At 37.0% G+C, this 21,479-nt stretch overlaps 1 protein-coding gene across 12 annotated transcripts in view; it reads right to left on the bottom strand.

Annotated features, from left to right (window-relative positions):
- LRCH3 (leucine rich repeats and calponin homology domain containing 3) overlaps nucleotides 1-21,479 on the bottom strand; it is a 123,539-nt gene that overhangs the window by 47,630 nt on the left and 54,430 nt on the right. For all 12 annotated transcript variants that reach the window (XR_013372625.1, XM_077884633.1, XM_077884626.1 and 9 more), the window contains exons 4-8: nucleotides 20,031-20,136; nucleotides 14,312-14,448; nucleotides 13,057-13,166; nucleotides 1,954-2,047; nucleotides 816-936 (exon numbers count right to left, since the gene is read on the bottom strand). Coding sequence is in view for 11 of the 12 variants with exons in the window: in XM_077884633.1 (XP_077740759.1) it covers nucleotides 816-936; nucleotides 1,954-2,047; nucleotides 13,057-13,166; nucleotides 14,312-14,448; nucleotides 20,031-20,136 (568 nt within the window). In the remaining variant the exon portion in view is untranslated. The remainder of the gene's footprint in view (nucleotides 1-815; nucleotides 937-1,953; nucleotides 2,048-13,056; nucleotides 13,167-14,311; nucleotides 14,449-20,030; nucleotides 20,137-21,479) is intronic.

Below are 21,479 nucleotides of genomic sequence, written 5' to 3'. Positions count from 1 at the left end.
GGCTCAATCAGTAGAGCATTTGACTCTTGATCTCAGGGTTGTAAGTTTCAGTCCTAAGCTGCATGTAGAGATTACTTAAAAATAAAATAATCTTTATTCCATTTTTTATACTTTTTAAAAAAATTTTTATTTATTTAGTCCTGAGAGAGAGAGAGAGAGAGAGAGAGAGGCGCAGAGACACAGGTAGAGGGAGAAGCAGGCTCCACGCAGGGAGCCTGACGTGGGACTCGATCCCGGGTCTCCAGGATCAGGCCCTGGGCTGAAGGCAGCGCTAAACTGCTAAGCCACGTGGGCTGCAACCCCCCTTTTTTAAAATAAAATCTTGGGTGCCTGGATGGTTCAGTTGGTTAAACATCTGCCTTCAGCTCACGTCATGATCCCTGAGTCCTGGGATGGATCCCCATGTCAGGCTCCCTGCTCAGTGGCAAGTCTGCTTCTCTCTCTCTCTCTGCCCCTCCCCTCTATGTGTACGCGCTCTCTTTCTCAAATAAAAAAAATAAATAAATAAAAATAAAAATAAAACAAAACAAAACAAAAAGAGCTGGAGAGGATGTGAAAATGATCACTTAAAAATGCCAGAGTGGGGATCCCTGGGTGGCGCAGCGGTTTAGCGCCTGCCTTTGGCCCAGGGCGCGATCCTGGAGACCCAGGATCAAATCCCACGTCGGGCTCCCGGTGCATGGAGCCTGCTTCTCCCTCTGCCTATGTCTCTGCCTCTCTCTCTCTCTCTGTGACTATCATAAATAAATAAAAATTAAAAAAAAAATGCCAGAGTGACTATGAAGACTCCAGCTGCAGTCGGGAGTACCACTCACCTCCACCATTTGTTACTACTAAACTGCTGCGAGTCTCCTGGTACTGACTTTCTCTTCGAAGTCTTTGTTCCTTAGTGATTTCCGCTACTCGAAGAGGCAGATCTGAAAATTCATCTGTAGGCTTAAAAAAAAAAAAGCACCAACATTTAAACACATTTCAAACTTTAGACAATATTGAAAGCATGAATATAATATAAACTCACTAAAATTTATATTTAAGAAGAAACAGCAAAAAAGTTCTGGAGATGAATAGTAGTGACGGTTTCTCAACAACACGAATATACTTAATGTCACTGAAATGTACACTAAAATGGTACATTTTATGTTATGTATATTTTACCACAATTAAAAAAAAAGATGGAAGGCTATATATTACTCTACAAATCGGAATTTAAAGTATCTACATATATATATTTGCATGGATACAGATATGATTATATACACACCCCCTCATGCATACACAAGCAATTCCAAATTACAAATGGGCTGTGGTCTAAAGTTAATTTGCATTGGAATGAATGAAATAATGTTACAAATGAGAGGTTATCGATCTCATTAACAAAAGCGTATTTCATCATTTAACCCAATTTAGAGCTAAAATATCCTACCTTCTAACTTAAAAAAGGGAAGTATAATAATAAACACAAGAGAAAAAGGAAAAAAAAAGAGAAAAAGGATATAATTAGCTAAGAAAATTATTTATCTTGAGCATGTTAATAGTCTTCACTAAGGTTCCTGTCTCATTACCCACAAGACTGCAGTCCTATTTTCTTACCTTGTAGCACCCCTTCTAGCACCTCTGCTCAAGGTGACCCAGCCCTGCAAACTTTAGGCTTCAGGTGTAATTGGCTCGGTTCCTATTTGGCTTTCAATGATATTAAAGTATTTATACAAAACAGTAAGGTAATAAACATGTAACACACATGGTGAAAAGACAGCAACACAATTATCAGAATAGAAAAAAAGACAGAAACAGAATATCATTTCTGGATGGTAACACTCTGTGGGATTTGTACCCATTCCTTGCTTTTCTATGTTTTATGTAATGAGAAATTGAATCCAATTAAGATACTTTCCATTTTCATCATATTATCTCTTAATTAGGAGTTACAACATGCAGAATAGAAAAAACACTTACTTCATTCCCTGACCATCTCTTATCACCACTGTCCACACTATTGAAACCTGAATCAAGAGCTCCATAAGGGCGACCTGAGTACAGTTCTTCATGGCTGCCAAAAAAGAGACTCTAGTTGTTACCGGATAGTTTGAGGTTTTTTGTTTTGTTTTCTGATTGATTTTATTTATTTATTTATTTATTTATTTATTTATTTATTTATTTATTTATTTAATTCATGAGACACACGGAGAGAGGCAGTGACATAGGCAGAGGGAGTCACAGGCTCCCCACAGGGAGCCTGATGCGTGACTCAATTCTGGGACCTGAGCCGGAAGGCAGATGCTCAACCACTGAGCCACCCAGGCGTCCAGTTTGAGGTTTTAAAAATTAACATTTGAAATAAATTAAATGCAATTTTACTAATTAACATTGCCATGGCACTTAGTGTTTTAACTTAATTAGAATTAAATGGGCATTCTTTTGACTTTTTAATATGAAAAATTCCAAACTAAAATAAATAGAATAGTATAATGTATAGTAGTATACTTAACTAATATAATAGCACTCGTCCAGTTTTAAAAATAATCACTGCCATTCTTCATTCATCTATGCTTCTGACCCATTTACCATGCCTCCCAATGAAGGCCTTGAACTCACTGCCCAGAGGTTGAGACCTGAGCTGAAATCAAGAGTCAGACACTTAACCAACTGAGCCACACAGGCGCACCCGCTCCCCCTTAAATCTCTCTTTTTTTTAAGACAGAGAGAGTGAGTAGGGGAGGGACAGAGGGAGAGAGAGAAAATCTAAAGCAGGCTCCACACAGCATGGAACCCGACACAGGCTCAATTTCATGACGCTGAGATCATGACCTGAGCCGAAGTCAAGAGTCGGACACTTAACTGACTGAACCACCCAGGTGCCCCCAACAGAATTTTTATTTATTATTATTTTTTATTTATTTTTTATTTTTTTATTTTTTTCCCAACAGAATTTTTATTTTTTTTATTTTTCATTTTTTTAAAATTTTTATTTATTGATGATAGTCACACACAGAGAGAGAGAGAGAGAGAGAGAGAGAGGCAGAGACAGGCAGAGGAAGAAGCAGGCTCCATGCACTGGGAGCCCGATGTGGGACTCAATCCCGGGACTCCAGGATCGCGCCCTGGGCCAAAGGCAGGCGCCAAACCGCTGCGCCACCCAGGGATCCCCCAACAGAATTTTTAAAGGTAAAATTCATATGCAGTGAAATGCACACGCTTTAGCTATATATTTGACAAATGAATATGTCTTTGTAATATACATCTCTATCAGGTTATAGGACATTTCTACTTTGCCAGAAAATTCCCACACATCCCTTTCCTAGTCAATTCTCCTTACCATGTGCTCTTAAGAGATAATCACTATTCTGACTACTCTGATTTTTTCACCTTAAATTAGTATGGAAGGCAGAATAACACTCACCAAAGATGTCTAATATCTAATCCCTGGAACCCATAAATATGTTACTCTACATGGCAAAGGGAAACTACGGTTGAAAGTAAAAATAAGGTTGTTAATCAGCTGATTTTAAAATAGGGAAATTATTGTAAACTATCTGAATGGGCTCAATGTAATCAAAAGGGTCCTTAGCCCAGCAATTGCACTGCTGGGGATTTACCCCAAAGATACAGATGCAGTGAAATGCCGGGACACCTGCATCCCGATGTTTATAGCAACAATGTCCACAAGAGCCAAACTGTGGAAGGAGCCTCGGATGTCCATCGATAGATGAATGGATAAAGAAGATGTGGTCTATGTATACAGTGGAATATTCCTCAGCCATTAGAAACGACAAATACCCACCATTTGCTTTGATGTGGAGGGACCTGGAGGGTATTATGCTGAGTGAAATAAGTCCATCAGAAAAGGACGAACATTATATGGTCTCATTCATTTCGGGAATATAAAAATTAGTGAAAGGGAATAAAGGGAAAGGAGAGAAAATGAATGAAAATATCACTGAGGGTGATAAAACATGAGAGACATCTAACTGGGAAATGAACAAGGGGTAGTGGAAGGGGAGGTGGGCGGGGGGTTGGGGTGACTGGGTGACGGGCACTGAGAGGGGCACTTGGCGGGATGAGCACCGGGTGTTATGCTATATGTTGGCAAACTGAACTTCAATTAAAAAAATAATAAAAGGAAAAAAAGGGTCCTTAGAAGCACAATAGGGAGGGAGAAGAGGAGGTCAGTATGATACAATGCTGGCTTGAAGAGGATTCTTGGTTAAGAGTCAAGGAATGCAAACAGCTTCTCTCTAGAAGTGAAATGTATCCTACTCCGAACCTACGATAAAGAACAAAGCTCTGCCAGCATCTTGATTTTAGCCCAATGAGTCCAAGACTTAGACTTCTACCTACAAAACCATAAGATAATAAATGCGTGTTTAAAAATCTAAGTTTGTGGTAATTTGTTATGGCAGCAATGAAAACGTATTACAATTAGTTTTCTCTCTCTCTTTCTGTCTCAATAAATAAATAAATAAAATCTTTTTTAAAAAATTTAAAAAAAAAAAAGGGGAGCCCCAATGGTGCAGCGGTTTAGCGCCGCCTGCGGCCCAGGGTGTGATCCTGGAATCCCAGGATCGAGTCCCACATCGGGCTACCTGCATGGAGCCTGCTTCTCCCTCTGCCTGTGTTTCTGCCTCTCTCTCTCTCTGTCTCAATAAATAAATAAAATCTTTAAAAAATTAAAAAAAAAATTAGTTTTGCTTATTCTGGAACTTAAAAAATAGAATCATATGTAATTTTTTTAACCTGGCTTTTTTTGCTCAGCACTGTGTCAGTGAAATTCTTGATGGTTTTAATATTTTCAAGTAGACTGGATAAATTATTTGCTAAGTATAGGCGTAACTTAAAAAAAACCAAACACCTACCGATCTGTTTTTGAAAGTAGCTATACCATTTTGCATTCACATTAGCAATATATTTGAGTTCCAGCTGCCAACACTTGTGTTGTCCATCTTTAATTTTAGCTATTCAGCTGAGTGAAAAGTAGTATCTCACTGTAGTTTTAATTAGTGTTTCTCTGATGACTAATGATATTGAGTATCATTTTGTGTGGGTTTTGGCCATTCATTTATCTTCTTTTTGTGAAAAACGTCCATTCCTTTGCCCATTTCTAAATACATCAGTAATCTCAAGAATGGTTTGCTAAGAAGCCAGACACAAACCACTACATAATGCTTGATTTCATTTATATGAAACTGAAGAAAATGCAAAAACTGACCAAGAGCAAATTAGTAGTTGCCTGGCGATGAGTGAAGGGGAAAGCACTTATCTACTATAAAGGGGCACACAGGTGATGAAAATGCTATCTATCTTGATTGTGTAATTTCATGATTGGATCCATTTACCAAAATTCACTGAACTGCACACTTAAAATGGACAAATGTTATGATTTGTAAATTATATCTCAATAAAGCTGTTAAAAATCTGCCAGATTCTTTTGTCAAAGTGAATGTCCCATTTTACAATTCTGTAAGCAGTGTATGAGAGTACTGGTTACTCCACAACCCCACTAAACTTCTGGTGTTGTCAGTTTTAATTTTAGTCATTCTAGTAGGTGTGTAATAATGTCTAGTACACTAATTTACATTTCCATGATGATTAATGATGTTGAGCACTTTTTTGGGTGTTTATTGGTTATTTGTATATCTTTCTTTGTCAAATATCTAATCAAGTCTTTTGTCCAATTTTTAATTGGGTTGTTTTTTAGCATTAAATAAAAATGCTCAGGGACGCCTGGGTGGCTCAGTGGTTCAGCATCTGCCTTGGGTTCAGGGCGTGATTCTGGAATCCTGGGATCGAGTTCCACATCGGGCTCCCTGCATGGAGCCTGTTTCTCCCTCTGCCTGTGTCTCTGCTTCTCTCTCTCTCTCTGTCTCTCATGAATAAATAAATAAAATCTTAAAATAAATAAATAAATAAATAAATAAATAAATAAATAAATAAATAAGCAAGCTCTGATTATGAAGATCCAAAAATACAGGTACCTTCTGGCTATCTTCCTTATTTTCTTATCCTCCCTCATTAAAGATCATTTAGCAAAATAAGTCTCTCAGCAGAATTCTAAAATTACTTTTCTAGCAGTTCCTGGCTGGTTTAGTTGGAAGAGCATGTGACTCTTGATCTGGGGGGTCATGAGTTTGAGCCCCATGTTGGATGAAGAGATAGATTACTTAAAAATAAACTAAAAAATAATAATAAAATTACTTTTCTAAAAGTTAATTTCTCCCAACTTTTTACTTTGGAAAAATTCCTATCTATTTAAGAGTTAGGAAAGTAAATAAATATCCATTTGCCCTTCCTTTATATTTTCCAATTATTATTGAAATAAAATATTTTATTAATATTATCTATGTGAGAGGTCTGCTTTTATGCTCGTTTTAGAGTCCAGATCTTATGCATAGGTACTGTATATGTTTTATCACAGCAAAGTCAGGCCAAGGTGCCTAATTTTAAAAGTTTTCTAATGAAATTATACATTGAGCCACAGTTAAAAAATTCTGCAGCTGCCAAAAGAAGTATATTTCAAGATTTACTGAAAAATATTTAAAAATATTATTTTTTTCAAATAAAGATTTTCCGATTTCTAGAGGATACTGTTCTATAATAATGTTTATTTTATCAAGCGGCCAGTTGAAATAAGCCTCAATTTACTGTGATATTTTTCAAGTGGGTAACATAAACAGAATTAATAGAATCTTTGCATTAAGCTATCATTTTATTTTTTGTTATTTTTTAAAAGATTTTATTTATTTATTATTATTTATTTATTTTATTTATTAATTATTTATTATTATTTATTTATTTATTTTATTTATTATTTATTATTTATTATTAAGAGAGAGAGGCAGAGGATATAGGCAGAGGGAGTAACAGGCTCCCTGTGGGGAGTCCAGTGCAGAACTCGATCCCAGGACCCTGGGATCACGACTTGAGCAGAAGGCAGATGATCAACCACTGAGCCACCTAGGCGTCCCCAAACTATTATTTTACTTATCTCCTTTATTTGTTACTTTCACATACTCGCTTTCTCAGAGTTTAAACTGATAAGAAAATGTGAGGCATATGGGTCTACCAATTCTTGAGTTTCCTCAGGATTTTCTTCATTTTAGAACTTAAAGTCCTGTGTCCCAGGAAAACCTTAGGCACAAGCAAACCAGGACAGATGTTCACCCAATGTATAAATATGGCCTTCAGGAGGCCTAGCAGAGTTCAGCCATGCTCCAGCTATGCCCTGTCAGAAACTCTAATCTCCTTAATAAACCACCTAGCATAACATGGACTCAAACGTATAAGTGTCTTTTCTTTGAGTCAGGCAGTGAGGAGCATAAAACACGGCAATTTTTATAGTTTAACAGATCTGGACTGACAACTTGGCACCATCATTTACTAGCTATGTGACTTCAATTAACTTGCTTAACTTCTCTCAACTTCTGTTAAAGGAAAAAAAAAAGATTAATAACATCTACCTCATAGATTTACTATATTGAGAAAATACAAGGTAAGGATTTGCACAAATCCTATTACAAAGCACTAAATAAAAGTTATTATTATCATTTCTATGAAGAATGTATACTTAAGAGAGCATTTGCTGTTATAACAAGTCACTACATCTGCTTTGTTTGGGTTTAGTTCCCCAAATATTTATTGAATGCCACACAGTGTCCTAGATGCTAGGAATACAAATATGAATGAAGGATGATCATTGTTTCCACCAGCTCAGGCTTGTTGGAGGGAATTAATCCTGTTACTGGGGTTAAAAAGCAGGACTTTTCTTACCAGTGGCTTAATTTTGGTTCACTGCCACATTACCATAAATAAATATATCTAATCTGTAATATAAAGCTGGTCAGCAAAAAAGCATAGGCCACTATAGATCACTACTGAAAAATACATATACCATTGTATAAAACTTAAAAGTTATCACAACGGTGCAACTTGCTAAAAAGAAGCTGCTAACATTTATATCTAGAAATGAATAAAACCTTTATAAAATGACTTAAGGAAGATTGAGTGTAGTTCTTATATTATGCAAAAGTATTTAGAAAGTTACACCTAAGGATTGAAAGTACCACAGCATCTCATTTGTACTGAATACCTGAAGAGCTACAGAATTAATAAGAATTCTCTTTAGCAAGGCAGAACTCTTAGGACTAAATTGGTCCTAAATCATAGCAGACAGCTAATAACTATAATGCCTAATATTTACATGGGACTTTATAGTCAGCCAAGCACTTTGAATGACCAGGTCATTCAATCCTCAGAACTACTGTTAGGGTATAAATGGGGTAAATAAATACCATGTTGAAGAAACTGAAGTCCAGAGAGATTAAGTGAATTGCCCAATAATAGAGATACTCAACAGTACAGTCTGACTCCATGGCAGCATTTTGAATAAAAGTGCTGCTAACTACAATGCAATTTCACTAATCCATACCTCAACAAAAAAGACATGAAGTTACAATATCACATTCACTGCTGCATGAGGAGTTGAAGGAAATATTTTATGTATATTAAATAAAAAATAATTTCTAGGACTTTTTAAAAAAGTATTTATGTGTGCATAAATACTTGTATTTATTCATGCGAGACACACAGAGGCAGAGACATAGGCAGAGGGAGAAGCAGGCTCCCTTTGGGAAGTCCGTGTGGGACTCAATCCCAGGACCCTGGGATGATGGCCTGAGCCAAAGGCAGACGCTCAACCACTGAGCCACCCAGGCATCCCTTTCTAGGACGTTCTAAAACAGTTACAAATGAAGTAACATAACTCCAGAAAAAATGGAAAATATAAAATACAGATCAATCTAGTAAGCATAGTGAGAGATTATTATATGGACTGGAAGACATCAGATCTATAATTACTAATTCCTTTGGAGACATGACATGTTTGTGTTATGGATACATTTTGGATACATTTCTCCATGGACTCAAACCTTTTTTTATTTCTTAGCAAATACACACACACACACACACACACACACACACACACACGTCTCTTCCCAGGCTTTTTTTTTTTTTTTAAAGAACTTTTACACTTTTAAGGTATTATGATGAGGATTTCTGTATTAAAAAAAAAAAAACAAAACTAGATCAAGACCAACTAGTCCTCAAGACTAAGGAAAGAATGACAAAGAGAAACAGGTTCTGTAATTAGCGCTATAGGACTCAAGCAAAGTCCATTATTCTTTTTTTTTTTAATATTTTATTTATTTATTCATGAGGGACAGAGAGAGAGAGAGAGAGAAGCAGACAGAGACACAGGCAGACGGAGAAGCAGGCTCCATGCAGGGAGCCCGATGTGGGACTTGACCCCAGGACTCCAGGATCATGCCCTGGGCCAAAGGCAGGCGCTAAACCGCTGAGCCACCCAGGGATCCCCAAAGTTCATTATTCTTATATGTGCTAGTGCTTTCTCCTTAGTCTTTGGACATACCCTCACATACATGTCCCCAGTAGTCACCATTAACTGCCTGACACTCAAAGCTCAAAGAGAGCAGTAGCAGTTTATGTTCCTATTCTGGTATTTTAAGAGAGAAAAAATTTTTCTTAGAAAAGATTAACTCGGGCAGCCTGGGTGGCTCAGCGGTTTAGCGCCCCCTCAGCCCAGGGTGTAATCTCGGAGACCTGGGATCGACTCCCACGTCAGGCTCCCTGCATAGAGCCTGCTTCTCCCTCTGCCTGTGTCTCTGCCTCTCTCTCTCTCATGAATAAATAAAATCTTTTTTTTTAAGTTTTTTTTAAAATTTTTATTTATTTATGATAGTCACACACAGAGAGAGAGAGAGAGAGAGAGAGAGAGCGCGAGCGAGAGCGCGGCAGAGACACAGGCAGAGGGAGAAGCAGGCTCCATGCACCGGGAGCCCGACATGGGATTCGATCCCGGGTCTCCAGGATTGCACCCTGGGCCAAAGGCAGGCGCTAAACCACTGCGCCACCCAGGGATCCCGAATAAATAAAATCTTAAAAAAAAAATAAAAAGAAAAGATTGACTCTAAGGGAGAAAATCAGTTAGTATAGATATAAAAGCTTTATTTGTTGTGCATCTTTCAAGAGTACAGGACTAGAACACACTTAAAGAAAATTTTAAATAGGAAAAACAAAACTTTTTTTGATAAATAAGACCAGAGTTCTCTATCCTAAGCAATTTACTGAGGTAGGAGAAAAAAGACTTGAAGAAAGACAGGATATAATAGAGAAAATTTAAAAATCCTTGGCATTATGCTTTGGGTCCCTTCATAATCTCCCTACTGTCAAAGTCATTTCTCTAAGAGAGGCCTAGATCTAGCACAGAGTATGCCAGACCTAATCCCTAATCCCCATGCCACACCTGTCAAAACCTTTTATGTCTTCCTTAACATCACATCCCTGCTTTGGGTCTTCTCAGAGTTAAAAATGTTAGGACTGAGACACTCTGTAGGAATCTTTTATGGGTAATGCATGGTATTGGTTAATTTCTCCTTGGTATTTGTATAAATATACTAAAATCTTGAATGACTGTATGCTTAAACAACCAGATTAGAGTTAGTATTTTTTTAAATTTTTATTTATTTATGATAGTCACACAGAGAGTGAGAGAGAGAGAGAGAGAGAGAGGCAGAGACACAGGCAGAGGGAGAAGCAGGCTCCATGCACTGGGAGCCCGACGTGGGATTCGATCCCGGGTCTCCAGGATTGCGCCCTGGGCCAAAGGCAGGCGCCAAACCGCTGCGCCACCAGGGATCCCTAGAGTTAATATTTTAAATACCCTTCGTAGTGTCTGAAACTCTTCAATCTAATAGCTGGATCAAAAACACCCAGAATGTCATTACAAATTTGTTTCTGGTCACTTTAAGCAGAGGAAAGTTAGGAGGAGAATAACATTGTGACCAAACTGACTATTCATTCCTTTAATATATATTTGAATATCTACTGTGTGTGCTAAATACTCAGCTGAACTAGGGATATAGTGGTGAAGAAGAAAGACACAATTGGTGGCAAAGGGCAGAAATCAAGTCCCTTTGGAGTAATACTTAAGAAATCAGGTTCTGGGGGTGCCTGAATGGCTCAGTTGGTTAAACATCTGCTTTTGGCTCAGTTGGTTAAACATCTGCTTTTGGCTCAGGTCATGTCCTGGAGTCCTGGGATCAAGCCCAAGTTGGGCTCCCCATTCAGTGGGGAGTCTGCTTCTCCCTCCCTCTCTCTCTCTGCCTCTACCCAAGCTCATGCTCACTCTCCTGCTCACTCTCTCTCTCAAATAAATAAAATAAAAAAAAAAAATCAGGTTCTGTATTTTTAGATAGCTTAAGATTACTCCTTTAAACCATAAACACCTAAGTACTTAATTCTAATCATTTATGATGAAAAAATTTAAACTGTTTAAAATTTAATTGTATTTAAAAAACTTAAAATTTAAACTTAATGCACATTTCCCTTTACTAGAAATGATATACCTAATACACTTTAGCATTTTATTGATGAGCATCAATTATGTACTGTGCTATATATAACAGAACAATAATTTAAAACATTACTGAAGGGAACCCTGGGTGGCTCAGCAATTTAGTGCCTGCCTTCCACCCAAGGGCATGATCCTGGAGTCTCGGGATCAAGTCCCGTATCGGACTCCCTGCATGGAGCCTGCTTCTCCCTCTGCCTGTGTCTGTGCCTCTCTTTCTCTCTCTGTGTCTCTCATGAATAAATAAATAAAATCTTAAAAAATAAAATAAAATAAAACATTACTGAAATATGGAGAGTTCTTGGCAAATATGCCTAATGGCATCAAAGCTGCTATGTTTTTAGAGTGTTATTGCTTTTAAATATCTTGTTAGAATTATTAAATATAGCATATAGATAAAAAATGAATATAACAGACACAGCTTTTAAAACGTGAGAAGACATTAATACCCTTTAAAGCCCCCAATACCTCTTTTACATTGTATTTTCCTTCCTCTCAGAGTTATCCATTAACTTGAATTTTTTAATATGTGTCTGCTTTTAACAGTTTTTTCTTTTAAATTACTTTCTGTACTTTTAACATGTCTGCTTTTAGAAACTCTACCAAAACAGAAATTTGTTCATCTGTTTTGGTCTAGGATACTAAGAAGCTAGCTCATTAGGACTATGCTTTTATTAAAGTAAAATGTGACAAGTTCTAAGTGAAGGCCAAAGGGGTTCTCTTTTGAATAAGGCCTATATGTATTATGGCATCCACACTGAGACATGTATTTTGCCTGTTAAAAGGCCTTTTGAATGTAATTACTGCTAGTTAACATTGTTCCAGATGGTTGGGAATGCCAAGGAGAGATAACCTTTTAAGTTAGGTGTCATGGGGCAGCCCCGATGGCTCAGTGGTTTGGCGCCACCTTCAGCCTGGGGTATGATCCTGGAGACCCGGGATCCAGTCTCACATCGGGCTCCCTGCATGGAGCCTGCTTCTCCCTCTGCCTCTGCCTCTGTCTCTGCATCTCTCTCTCTCTCTGGGTCTGTCATGAATAAATAAATAAAATCTTTAAAAAATTAAAAAAAAAAAAAGTTAGGTGTCATGTAGATGAAGGATGCATAAACTAAAGGATCCTGAAATGACATTAATGGTCATCAAATCCAACCTCTTTAGTCCCTAAAGAAAAAATGAACCTCCAAAAGTTTGAATGACTTGCTTTAAGTTACAGATTTAGTTAACAAATTTAATGCTAACAAGGTTAGCATTCAAGTCACTGAGACCATTGGTTTTCAAGTCAGGATCCCTCGGGGAATATTTGGCAATGTCTGGAGCCCTTTTTGTTTGTCACACTGGGAGACATTCCTGGCTACAGAAGCCAGGAATACTGATAAACATCTTCCGATGTACAGGACAGCTTCCCACAACAAAGAATTATCTTCCCCAAAATATCAACAGTGCTGAGGTAGAGAAACTCTTAGAACTACACTTTGTCAGATCTCTGGAATCAACTGTTTACTTAATATAAACATTCTGAGAAAAACAGTGTCAGAATAGGTTATTTCTCTTTAGTTAAACATTCAGGTAGATTTATGGATCCATTTTGATTCCCTATGAGATGGAATACATTAAATAAAAAAATAGAATATACTCACCAGGAGCCAAAACCCAAGGGTCTCCTATCATAATCTGGCAGATCTGGAGCAATCTTACAAGCCTGTATGTTCAGGTACTTAAAAATGTGGATTTTGCCTTTTATACATATCTAAAAAAAGTAACATATTTGAGTTACCTACTTAACTTATTGTTACATATGAGTAACAGGTTATTACTCATTACTCTGAAATAAAATCACAATCAGCTCTTTACTTTTTATATATTTGAAACAGAAGATATTTCTATCAATTACATAGAGATATTAAAAATTAAATACTCATTATATTACTTGTTATCTTATGTGTTTAAGTGATATAAATACAGACTTTTTATTTTCTAGTCAAGAATAAATTTCAGTAACATATAAAATAAATAATTTATGATTATAAACACTGATAGAATACCAAAGAAACTTATCACACTGATTAATTAGGCATAGTCAGGGATTCAAAGCATTGTTCCCCACAGATTATACTGACAACTTTTACTTTTAGAAATCCAACAATTATGCACAATTATGTTTTGAATCCTACTTTTTGTAAGGGTTTGAAAAGCAGGAAATGATTAAATATTGAAGTTATACTTCTGTTGACAGAAGTCAAACTATAAATTCTTTAGGATTATGAGATCCTTCTATAGCTATGAAGTTTACTCATAAAGTTTTATAGTTGCTATCCAGAGGCTTGAACAAGACCATCATTAACTGTAGAGTTCAAATGCTACAGTGAAAAATATAGGCTGGTAAAATTCTTCAGATTATGGGATGCCTAGAATCTGTACATAGTCATCTTATAATTATTATTAAATTGCTTCATATCAGTCACTGATAAATGATCAAACTAAATGAGGAATTTAGGATTTTAGAAAATAAAAAGGTACAAAAATGATCATCAGAAGATGTGCATTGATAATCTTTAGTTCTGAAAGCCAAGTATTTTTATTTGTTTCTAGAATTTACGTTGCCTACATTCGAGTTTCACTAGAAAGAAATTAACTTAAATTTTATTTAAGAACCTTCAAGAAGAACCCCTTAACTTAAAAAATAAGTCAATTTAGTGAAAGGGAAAACACTTCTGGAAACATTACGGGTCCTTCATTCCATTAATTCAGGGCTTCTGAAAGAAGTATATTTGGATGAATTTATTTTAAAAGAACTTCATTTTCAGCAAAAAGATACATGCAGAGAACTCCAAGTTTTAAATTCACCCTTTGTCAAAAAAGTTCACCACATACTTCAAATCCACTGGAGCTTACCTGTGCAGGAGGAGACTGCAGTGGATTGTTGTCTAGAGTGATCATCTGCAGGTGCCTGAGGTTCCGATAACAAACAGGGATCGTTGTAATTTTATTGCAGGAGAAGTCTAACCGTATCAAAGGCAACTCTGCAAGCTCTGCAGGGTGATAAAATGGAAATGAACAATTAATGACATTCCAAAGCTAGACAATTTGTACAGGGGTTTCAGTTAAATATAGTGAATTTAATGTATTTATCTTCATTCATTCTTAATGAAGAACTGATACTGTGAAATGAAATGTAGTTGCTTACAGATGGGAATATGAGTGAAAAGCAAGCTGTCTGATCCTCACAGAACAAAACTGGAGGTCTGACGCCACAGGAACACAGGCATAACCAGCGGATTAGATGATCGTCTGTACAAAGTAGAAGTTAAATGCCTAAGCCCCCAACCTCAATTCATGCAGCACTACCCCTCTCCAATCACCACAGGAGTCAAGACGTTATTCTTTAGTGAAAGTAAATCAAAAGGCTTTGAACTCAGGAATCTTAGGCACAATGGGAAGTCAGGATGACTTGCCAGTTGGAAATGGAGGATTTGTGTTTTTTTTATTTTTATTTTTTAAAAAGATTTATTTACGCATGAGAGACACAGAGAGAGAGAGAGAGGCAGAGACACAGGCAGAGGGAGAAGCAGGCTCCATGCAGGGAGCCCAATGCGGGACTTGATCCCGGACCTCCAGGATCACGCCCTGGGCTGAAGGCAGGTGCTAAACCACTGAGCCATCCCTGGAAATGGAGGATTTAAAAGGAAGTCTACACAGTGAGGAGACCTCAGCACTTTCCTACCCAAACTCCCATCCCATCCCCAGCTGTTGAATGCCAATAGAGTAGTCAGTCCCCTCTTATCCATGTAGGATATATATCAAGACCCCCAGTGGATGCAGGAACTGCAGATAGTACCAAACTCTATATATACTGCGATTTTTCCTATATATACATACATGTATACTTATACATGAAGAAGTCTAATTTATAAATTGGGCATGGTAAAAAATTAACAATAATAACTAATAATAAAATAGAACAATTATAATAGTGTAATTAAAATTATCAACACCCTTTTTGAACTCGGCCACAGTAACTTCTTGCAAGATACATCCACGAAGGCAAAAGAAACAAAAGCAAAATGAACTATTGGGACTTCATCAAGATAAGAAGCTTTTGCACAGCAAAGGATACAGTCCACAAAACTAAAAGACAACCTACAGAATGGGAGAAGATATTTGCAAATGACATTATCAGATAAAGGGCTAGTTTCCAAGATCTATCAAGAACTTATTAAACTCAACACCAAAGAAACAAACAATCCAATCATGAAATGGGCAAAAGACATGAAGAGAAATCTCACAGAGGAAGACATAGACATGGCCAACATGCACATGAGAAAATGCTCTGCATCACTTGCCATCAGGGAAATACAAATCAAAACCACAATGAGATACCACCTCACACCAGTGAGAATGGGGAAAATTAACAAGGCAGGAAACCACAAATGTTGGAGAGGATGCGGAGAAAAGGGAACCCTCTTACACTGTTGGTGGGAATGTGAACTGGTGCAGCCACTCTGGAAAACTGTGTGGAGGTTCTTCAAAGAGTTAAAAATGGACCTGCCCTACGACCCAGCAATTGCACTGTTGGGGATTTACCCCAAAGATACAGATGCAATGAAACGCCGGGACACCTGCACCCTGATGTTTATAGCAGCAATGGCCACAATAGCCAAACTGTGGAAGGAGCCTCGGTGTCCACTGAAAGATGAATGGATAAAGAAGATGTGGTTTATGTATACAATGGATTATTACTCAGCCATTAGAAATGACAAATACCCACCATTTGCTTCAACGTGGATGGAACTGGAGGGTATTATGCTGAGTGAAGTAAGTCAGTAGGAGAAGGACAAACATTATATGTTCTCATTCATTAGGGGAATATAAATAATAGTGAAAAGGAATATAAGGGAAGGGAGAAGAAATGTGTGGGAAATATCAGAAAGGGAGACAGAACATAAAGACTCCTAACTCTGGGAAACGAACTAGGGGTGGTAGAAGGGGAGGAGGGCGGGGGGTGGGAGTGAATGGGTGATGGGCACTGGGGGTTATTCTGTATGTTGGTAAGTTGAACACCAATAAAAAATAAATTAAAAAAAATTATGTCAAGGTGGTCTGTCTCTCTCTGCTAGAAAAAGGTGGAATTAGCCACAGGTACATAAAAAACTAAGCAAATAAAAGAGGAAAACAACAACAAAAGTAAGATATATAAAAAAGAAATATAATCAGAAGGCAGCCTGGGTGGCTCAGCCAGCGGTTTAGCGCCGCCTTCAGCCAGGGTGTGATCCTGGAGACCCGGGGGATCAAATCCCACGTCAGGCACCCTGCATGGAGCCTGCTTCTCCCTCTGCCTGTGTCTCTACCTCTCTCTCTCATGAGTAAATAAATAAAATCTTAAAAAAAAAAGAAAAGAAAAGAAATATAATCAGAGTACATCAAATGAATTGGCAGGGCACACTATTTATTTTGAAGATTTTATTTATTTATTTGAGAGACAGAGTGTGCACATCAGCATGAGTACAAGCTGGGTGGAGGGGGGGTGGCGGAAATGGGAGAAAGGGAGAAGCAGGCTCCCCACAGAGCAGGAAGACCGATGTGGGGCTCAATCCCAGGGTCCCAAGATCATGACCTAAGCCAAAGGCAGATGCTTAACTGACTGAGCCCCTTAGGTGCTCCAGGAACCATAGCTGTAATAATAACATTTTGATCAAAAGCCATGATAAAACTACACTGGGAAGATAGTAGGAGGGAAGTAAAGGTATGATTGTGATAGTGTGTAAGGAAATTAAATCCTCATCTACTATAACAGGAAGCTGACATAAGTATCAAAACTGAAAAATCCAGCAAAGCTGTTAAAGCACGTCATTTAGAAATATGTCAGCAAATGCCAGTGGAAAGAGTCAAAGGTAGAGAAGGTAGATGATTCTAGACACTAAAACTGGGAAGGTAGAGGGGTGCCTAGATGGCATAGTTGGTTAAGGGTCCAACTCTTGATTTCAGCTCCGGTCATGATCTTAGGGTCATTAGATTGAGTCCCAGGTTGGGCTCCAAGCTCAGCAAGGAGTCTGCTTGAAATTCTCTCTCTCTCCTTTTGCCCCTCCCCTGTGCACATGTGCATGCACACACATTCTCTCTCCCAAATAAATCTTCAAAAAAAAAAAAATTCAACTGGGGACGGGAGGAGGACAGTTGAGAACAGGGGAATGCTATTACTGATTTTGAGCTTTTTATACTCAACTTTCTGAACGACATCTATATTTATATACTATTTGACTTTTTGAGCAATATATTAATAACAATTAAAATTTAAAATAAAAATGGCAATATAATAAAAGACATACTGTTTTATCTACCAAATTGGAATATGTTAGAGACCACCAATTAATGAACATGAACTTCCATACTAACTTAGGTAGCTATTGGAATAAAGCTTTCTTGCCATGCAGTTTAGCTAAATATGTTAAGAGTACAAGATAAGCTGATAGAAAATCATTTAAAACTATTTGTGGACTGAGTGAAGTAGGACAAACATTATATGTTCTCATTCATTTGGGGAATATAAATAATAGTGAAAGGGAATATAGGGAAGGGAGAAGAAATGTGTGGGAAATATCAGAAAGGGAGACAGAACATAAAGACTCCTAACTCTGGGAAACGAACTAGGGGTGGTGGAAGGGGAGGGCGGGGGGTGGGGGTGAATAGGTGACGGGCACTGAGGGGGGCACTTGACGGGATGAGCACTGGGTGTTATTATGTATGTTGGCAAATTGAACACCAAAAAAAATAAATTTATTATAAAAAAAAAAAAAATAAAACTATTTGTGTGACTCACTTTTTCCTTGGTAACACACATTTAAAATTAGAGAAATAAATTAGATGATAAAACTTTCAGACTGTAATTGTCCTCTAAAACTCTGAATTTTCATTTTCACTAAAATCCCAATGTTTTCATTAGTTTACTTTACATTAAGTCTGTATTATTACATTAGTAAGCCTTTAAAAATCAATCACAGTAGGTGAGTCCTGTGTAGAAGGATAATCCTAGACAGAAATTTGGGGTTCTAAGGCCTGTGCCATGATTTGGTCAGTTCTGCTGGGGCCTTCATTCACATCCCTGAGGGGATAGAAAGGAGACCTAGGAAGAAATGAGGAAGGGCTCTGAAAATAAAAGGTGTGAAGGTTACTGGGCAAGCGACTGAGAGGAAAGCTATGCAGGATTTTGGCTAGTGTGACTGCAGTTAGTGTGTAAAAGTGGACTGAGGGATGCCTGAGTGGCTTAGTGGTTGGGGGCCTGCCTTCGGCTCAGGTCGTGATCCCGTGATCTGGGACCGAGTCCCACAACTGGCTGCCTGCAAGGAGCCTGCTTCTCCCTCTGCCTATGTCTCTGCTTCTCTCTCTCTCAGTCTGTGTCTCTCATGAATAAATAAATAGATCTTAAAAAAAAAAAAAGTGGACTAAAAAATCACTTATTGAGACATTCTGATATCCAAAATGTCAAAGTCGCACTAGCATATGTTAGAACTTAAAATCAGACTGGATCATACTGGTGTTAACATTTGGATTCCACAGTGAAGCAAAAATTTCCTTAGTTATTAATTGAGTGTTTACTATATACTATAAGTCATGCTTTGTAGAAGAACCCAGAACATCATGGTCATGAAAATACCTTCTAAAGGATACAGGTAAGGGAAAGTGGATGGGAGGATAGATGACACAGGAGTTGCCAGGAGGTGATAACTGCTATAGCTAGAGGATTCACTGCTCTCATTTATATATGAAATTTTCCATAATAAAATTAAATATATACTCTGATCTAATAAAATAATAGTTCTCCCCATTTTCATTTCCTTTTACAGCTTCTTTCATGAATTTATATTTTGAAAGATTAATTATACTTAATGTGTTTAATCCTTTTTATCATTCAGATACATTAACCAGAGCCCACAGTGACTCTATGATAACCAACCTCTTAGTACTCCATTCATTATTCATTCTACACATCACTTCCAACCATTAATTAGCCTCTATCTGAACATTTCCAGGGAAAGATAAAGCAATTAAGTTCAAGTCAAGTCCATTTTTAGTCACTGCAAATTGTAGGAATGTTTTTCATTATGCTAAACTATTTCCTTATCAAAACTATGATATATTTCTCCCAAGTAGTTGCACTTACTGAAACTTCCAGGGACTCTACCTTGAGTTATTAATTAATTCTGTAAAATCTAAAAAATACAATCACTGGTTAATAGTTACTGGAATTTTTCAATAAAGAATCTAACTTTTATTTTTATTTATTTATTTTTAAAGTATTTTATTTATTTATTCATGAGAGACACAGAGAGAAAGAGAGAGGCAGAGACACAGGCAGAGGGAGAAGCAGGCTCCATGCAGGGAGCCCAATGCGGGACTCAATCCAGGGACTCGGGGGTCATGCCCTGCACCAAAGGCAGACGCTTAACCGCTGAGCCACCCAGGCATCCCTACAAATCTAACTTTTAAAACCCACAAGGAAATGATAACATATAGTAATTGAACCATTATATCTCAAACACTGGTTGTAACTCTTAAGCATTTTTGCCTTGTACCTAGAGATCTTTTAAGCAAAAAAATTATTTCCCAGTTTTCTTACCTTCAGGCAAACGTACTAAGTGGTTTCTTCTTACATTAAGGTCTCTCAAGGCCTCCAAATTACCAATTTGGGAAGGTACTGTTTGAATTTCATTGCAGCTCACATCCTATTTAAAAAAAGATACAAAGTAAAGAATTGTTCTAATATTACAAACTTGCCTGCTTTAAACCATGTGTAGAATGAAGTTTGATAACACCTGTGGTCTGTTTTAATTGTAAAAAAAAAAAAAGATTGTGTTCAAGAATAATTCCACAGTCTGTACTAGCATTTAATTCTAAGAACTTATAGGCTGCTGACTGATTTTATAAATTTTTATATTGATCTACACTAATTTTATGAGTAGAACAAAAATTAAATGACTTATGTGTAGACAGAAGGCCTAGTATCAGATCAAATGAAAATTCTAGTGAAAAGGTAATTTAGAAAAAAGTATAGAAACATCTATTCAAGACAATATTTTATTTTATGAGTGTTCTAATGAAACTAGAAGAAAAAACAATGATAAAAATTATAATGAAAAAATTAATTGAAAGGAAATTAGATTTTCAAAATAACAGCTTGCTTGCTCAAGAATATAAAATAAAAATGCATTGAAGATGACTCAATTCTTTATTAAACTAAAAGTGAGGGGAAAAAATAATAAAGTACATATAACTCATAGGCCATGGAAAAGATACTGCCTTATTGGCATCTGATCAAGCTGGTACCAATACATGTTTTATGTAGGCCTTTTGGTATCTTGGTCAAAGCTTGATTCCACTGATTCTGATAAGAGACTGACCACAGATTCCAAGAGCGACAAATTCAGAATTCCATAATCCTGAAACCAGCCAGAAAAATGTATAAATCTATGTGTAACAGCAGGAAGTTGTTTAGGTTAACAAAAGCTCCAAATGCCACACTAACACTTAGAACTCCTCCAGTATATGAGTAAAAAGACAATTTTAATGGACTATTAGAAAAGACCACTTACTAAAAACTTCAATAAGCTTCAAACATTATTTTTAAGTTTTCCCATAATATTCTTAAAGAAAATATTATTTTTACTTTTCATAACAATTAATGACTGAAGTAGAATCAGTAGCTATGTTCTTAGTCCAATGCTCTGAGTATCAAAGTTAAAAGGAAAAGAAGTTGAAAGGATAGGGAAAATTGAACATGAGCCAGACGGTAACAGTAATCTATAATATTTCTCTCAAGAGAATATTATATATATATTATATATATCTCAAGATATAAAATGTATATCTTGAAAGACAAAAGTTTACTCTCTCTTAAAAATGAAGGGAAATATAGGTGGCCTGGCTGGCTCAGTTGAAGGACCATGTGACTCTTGAACTTGGGGTTGTTAGTTCAAGCCTCACTTTGGGTGTAGAGATTACTTAAATAAATAAACTTTAAAAAAAAAAAAAGAAGGAAAATAAAAGGAAGAAGCAATAAAAATGTTGT

The sequence above is a fragment of the Canis aureus genome, chromosome 35, assembly GCF_053574225.1.
Source record: "Canis aureus isolate CA01 chromosome 35, VMU_Caureus_v.1.0, whole genome shotgun sequence".
In the NCBI taxonomy this organism is placed as follows: domain Eukaryota; kingdom Metazoa; phylum Chordata; class Mammalia; order Carnivora; family Canidae; genus Canis; species Canis aureus.
Note: the sequence above shows the minus strand (reverse complement) of the source record. Positions and strands in the feature narration are given on the sequence as shown.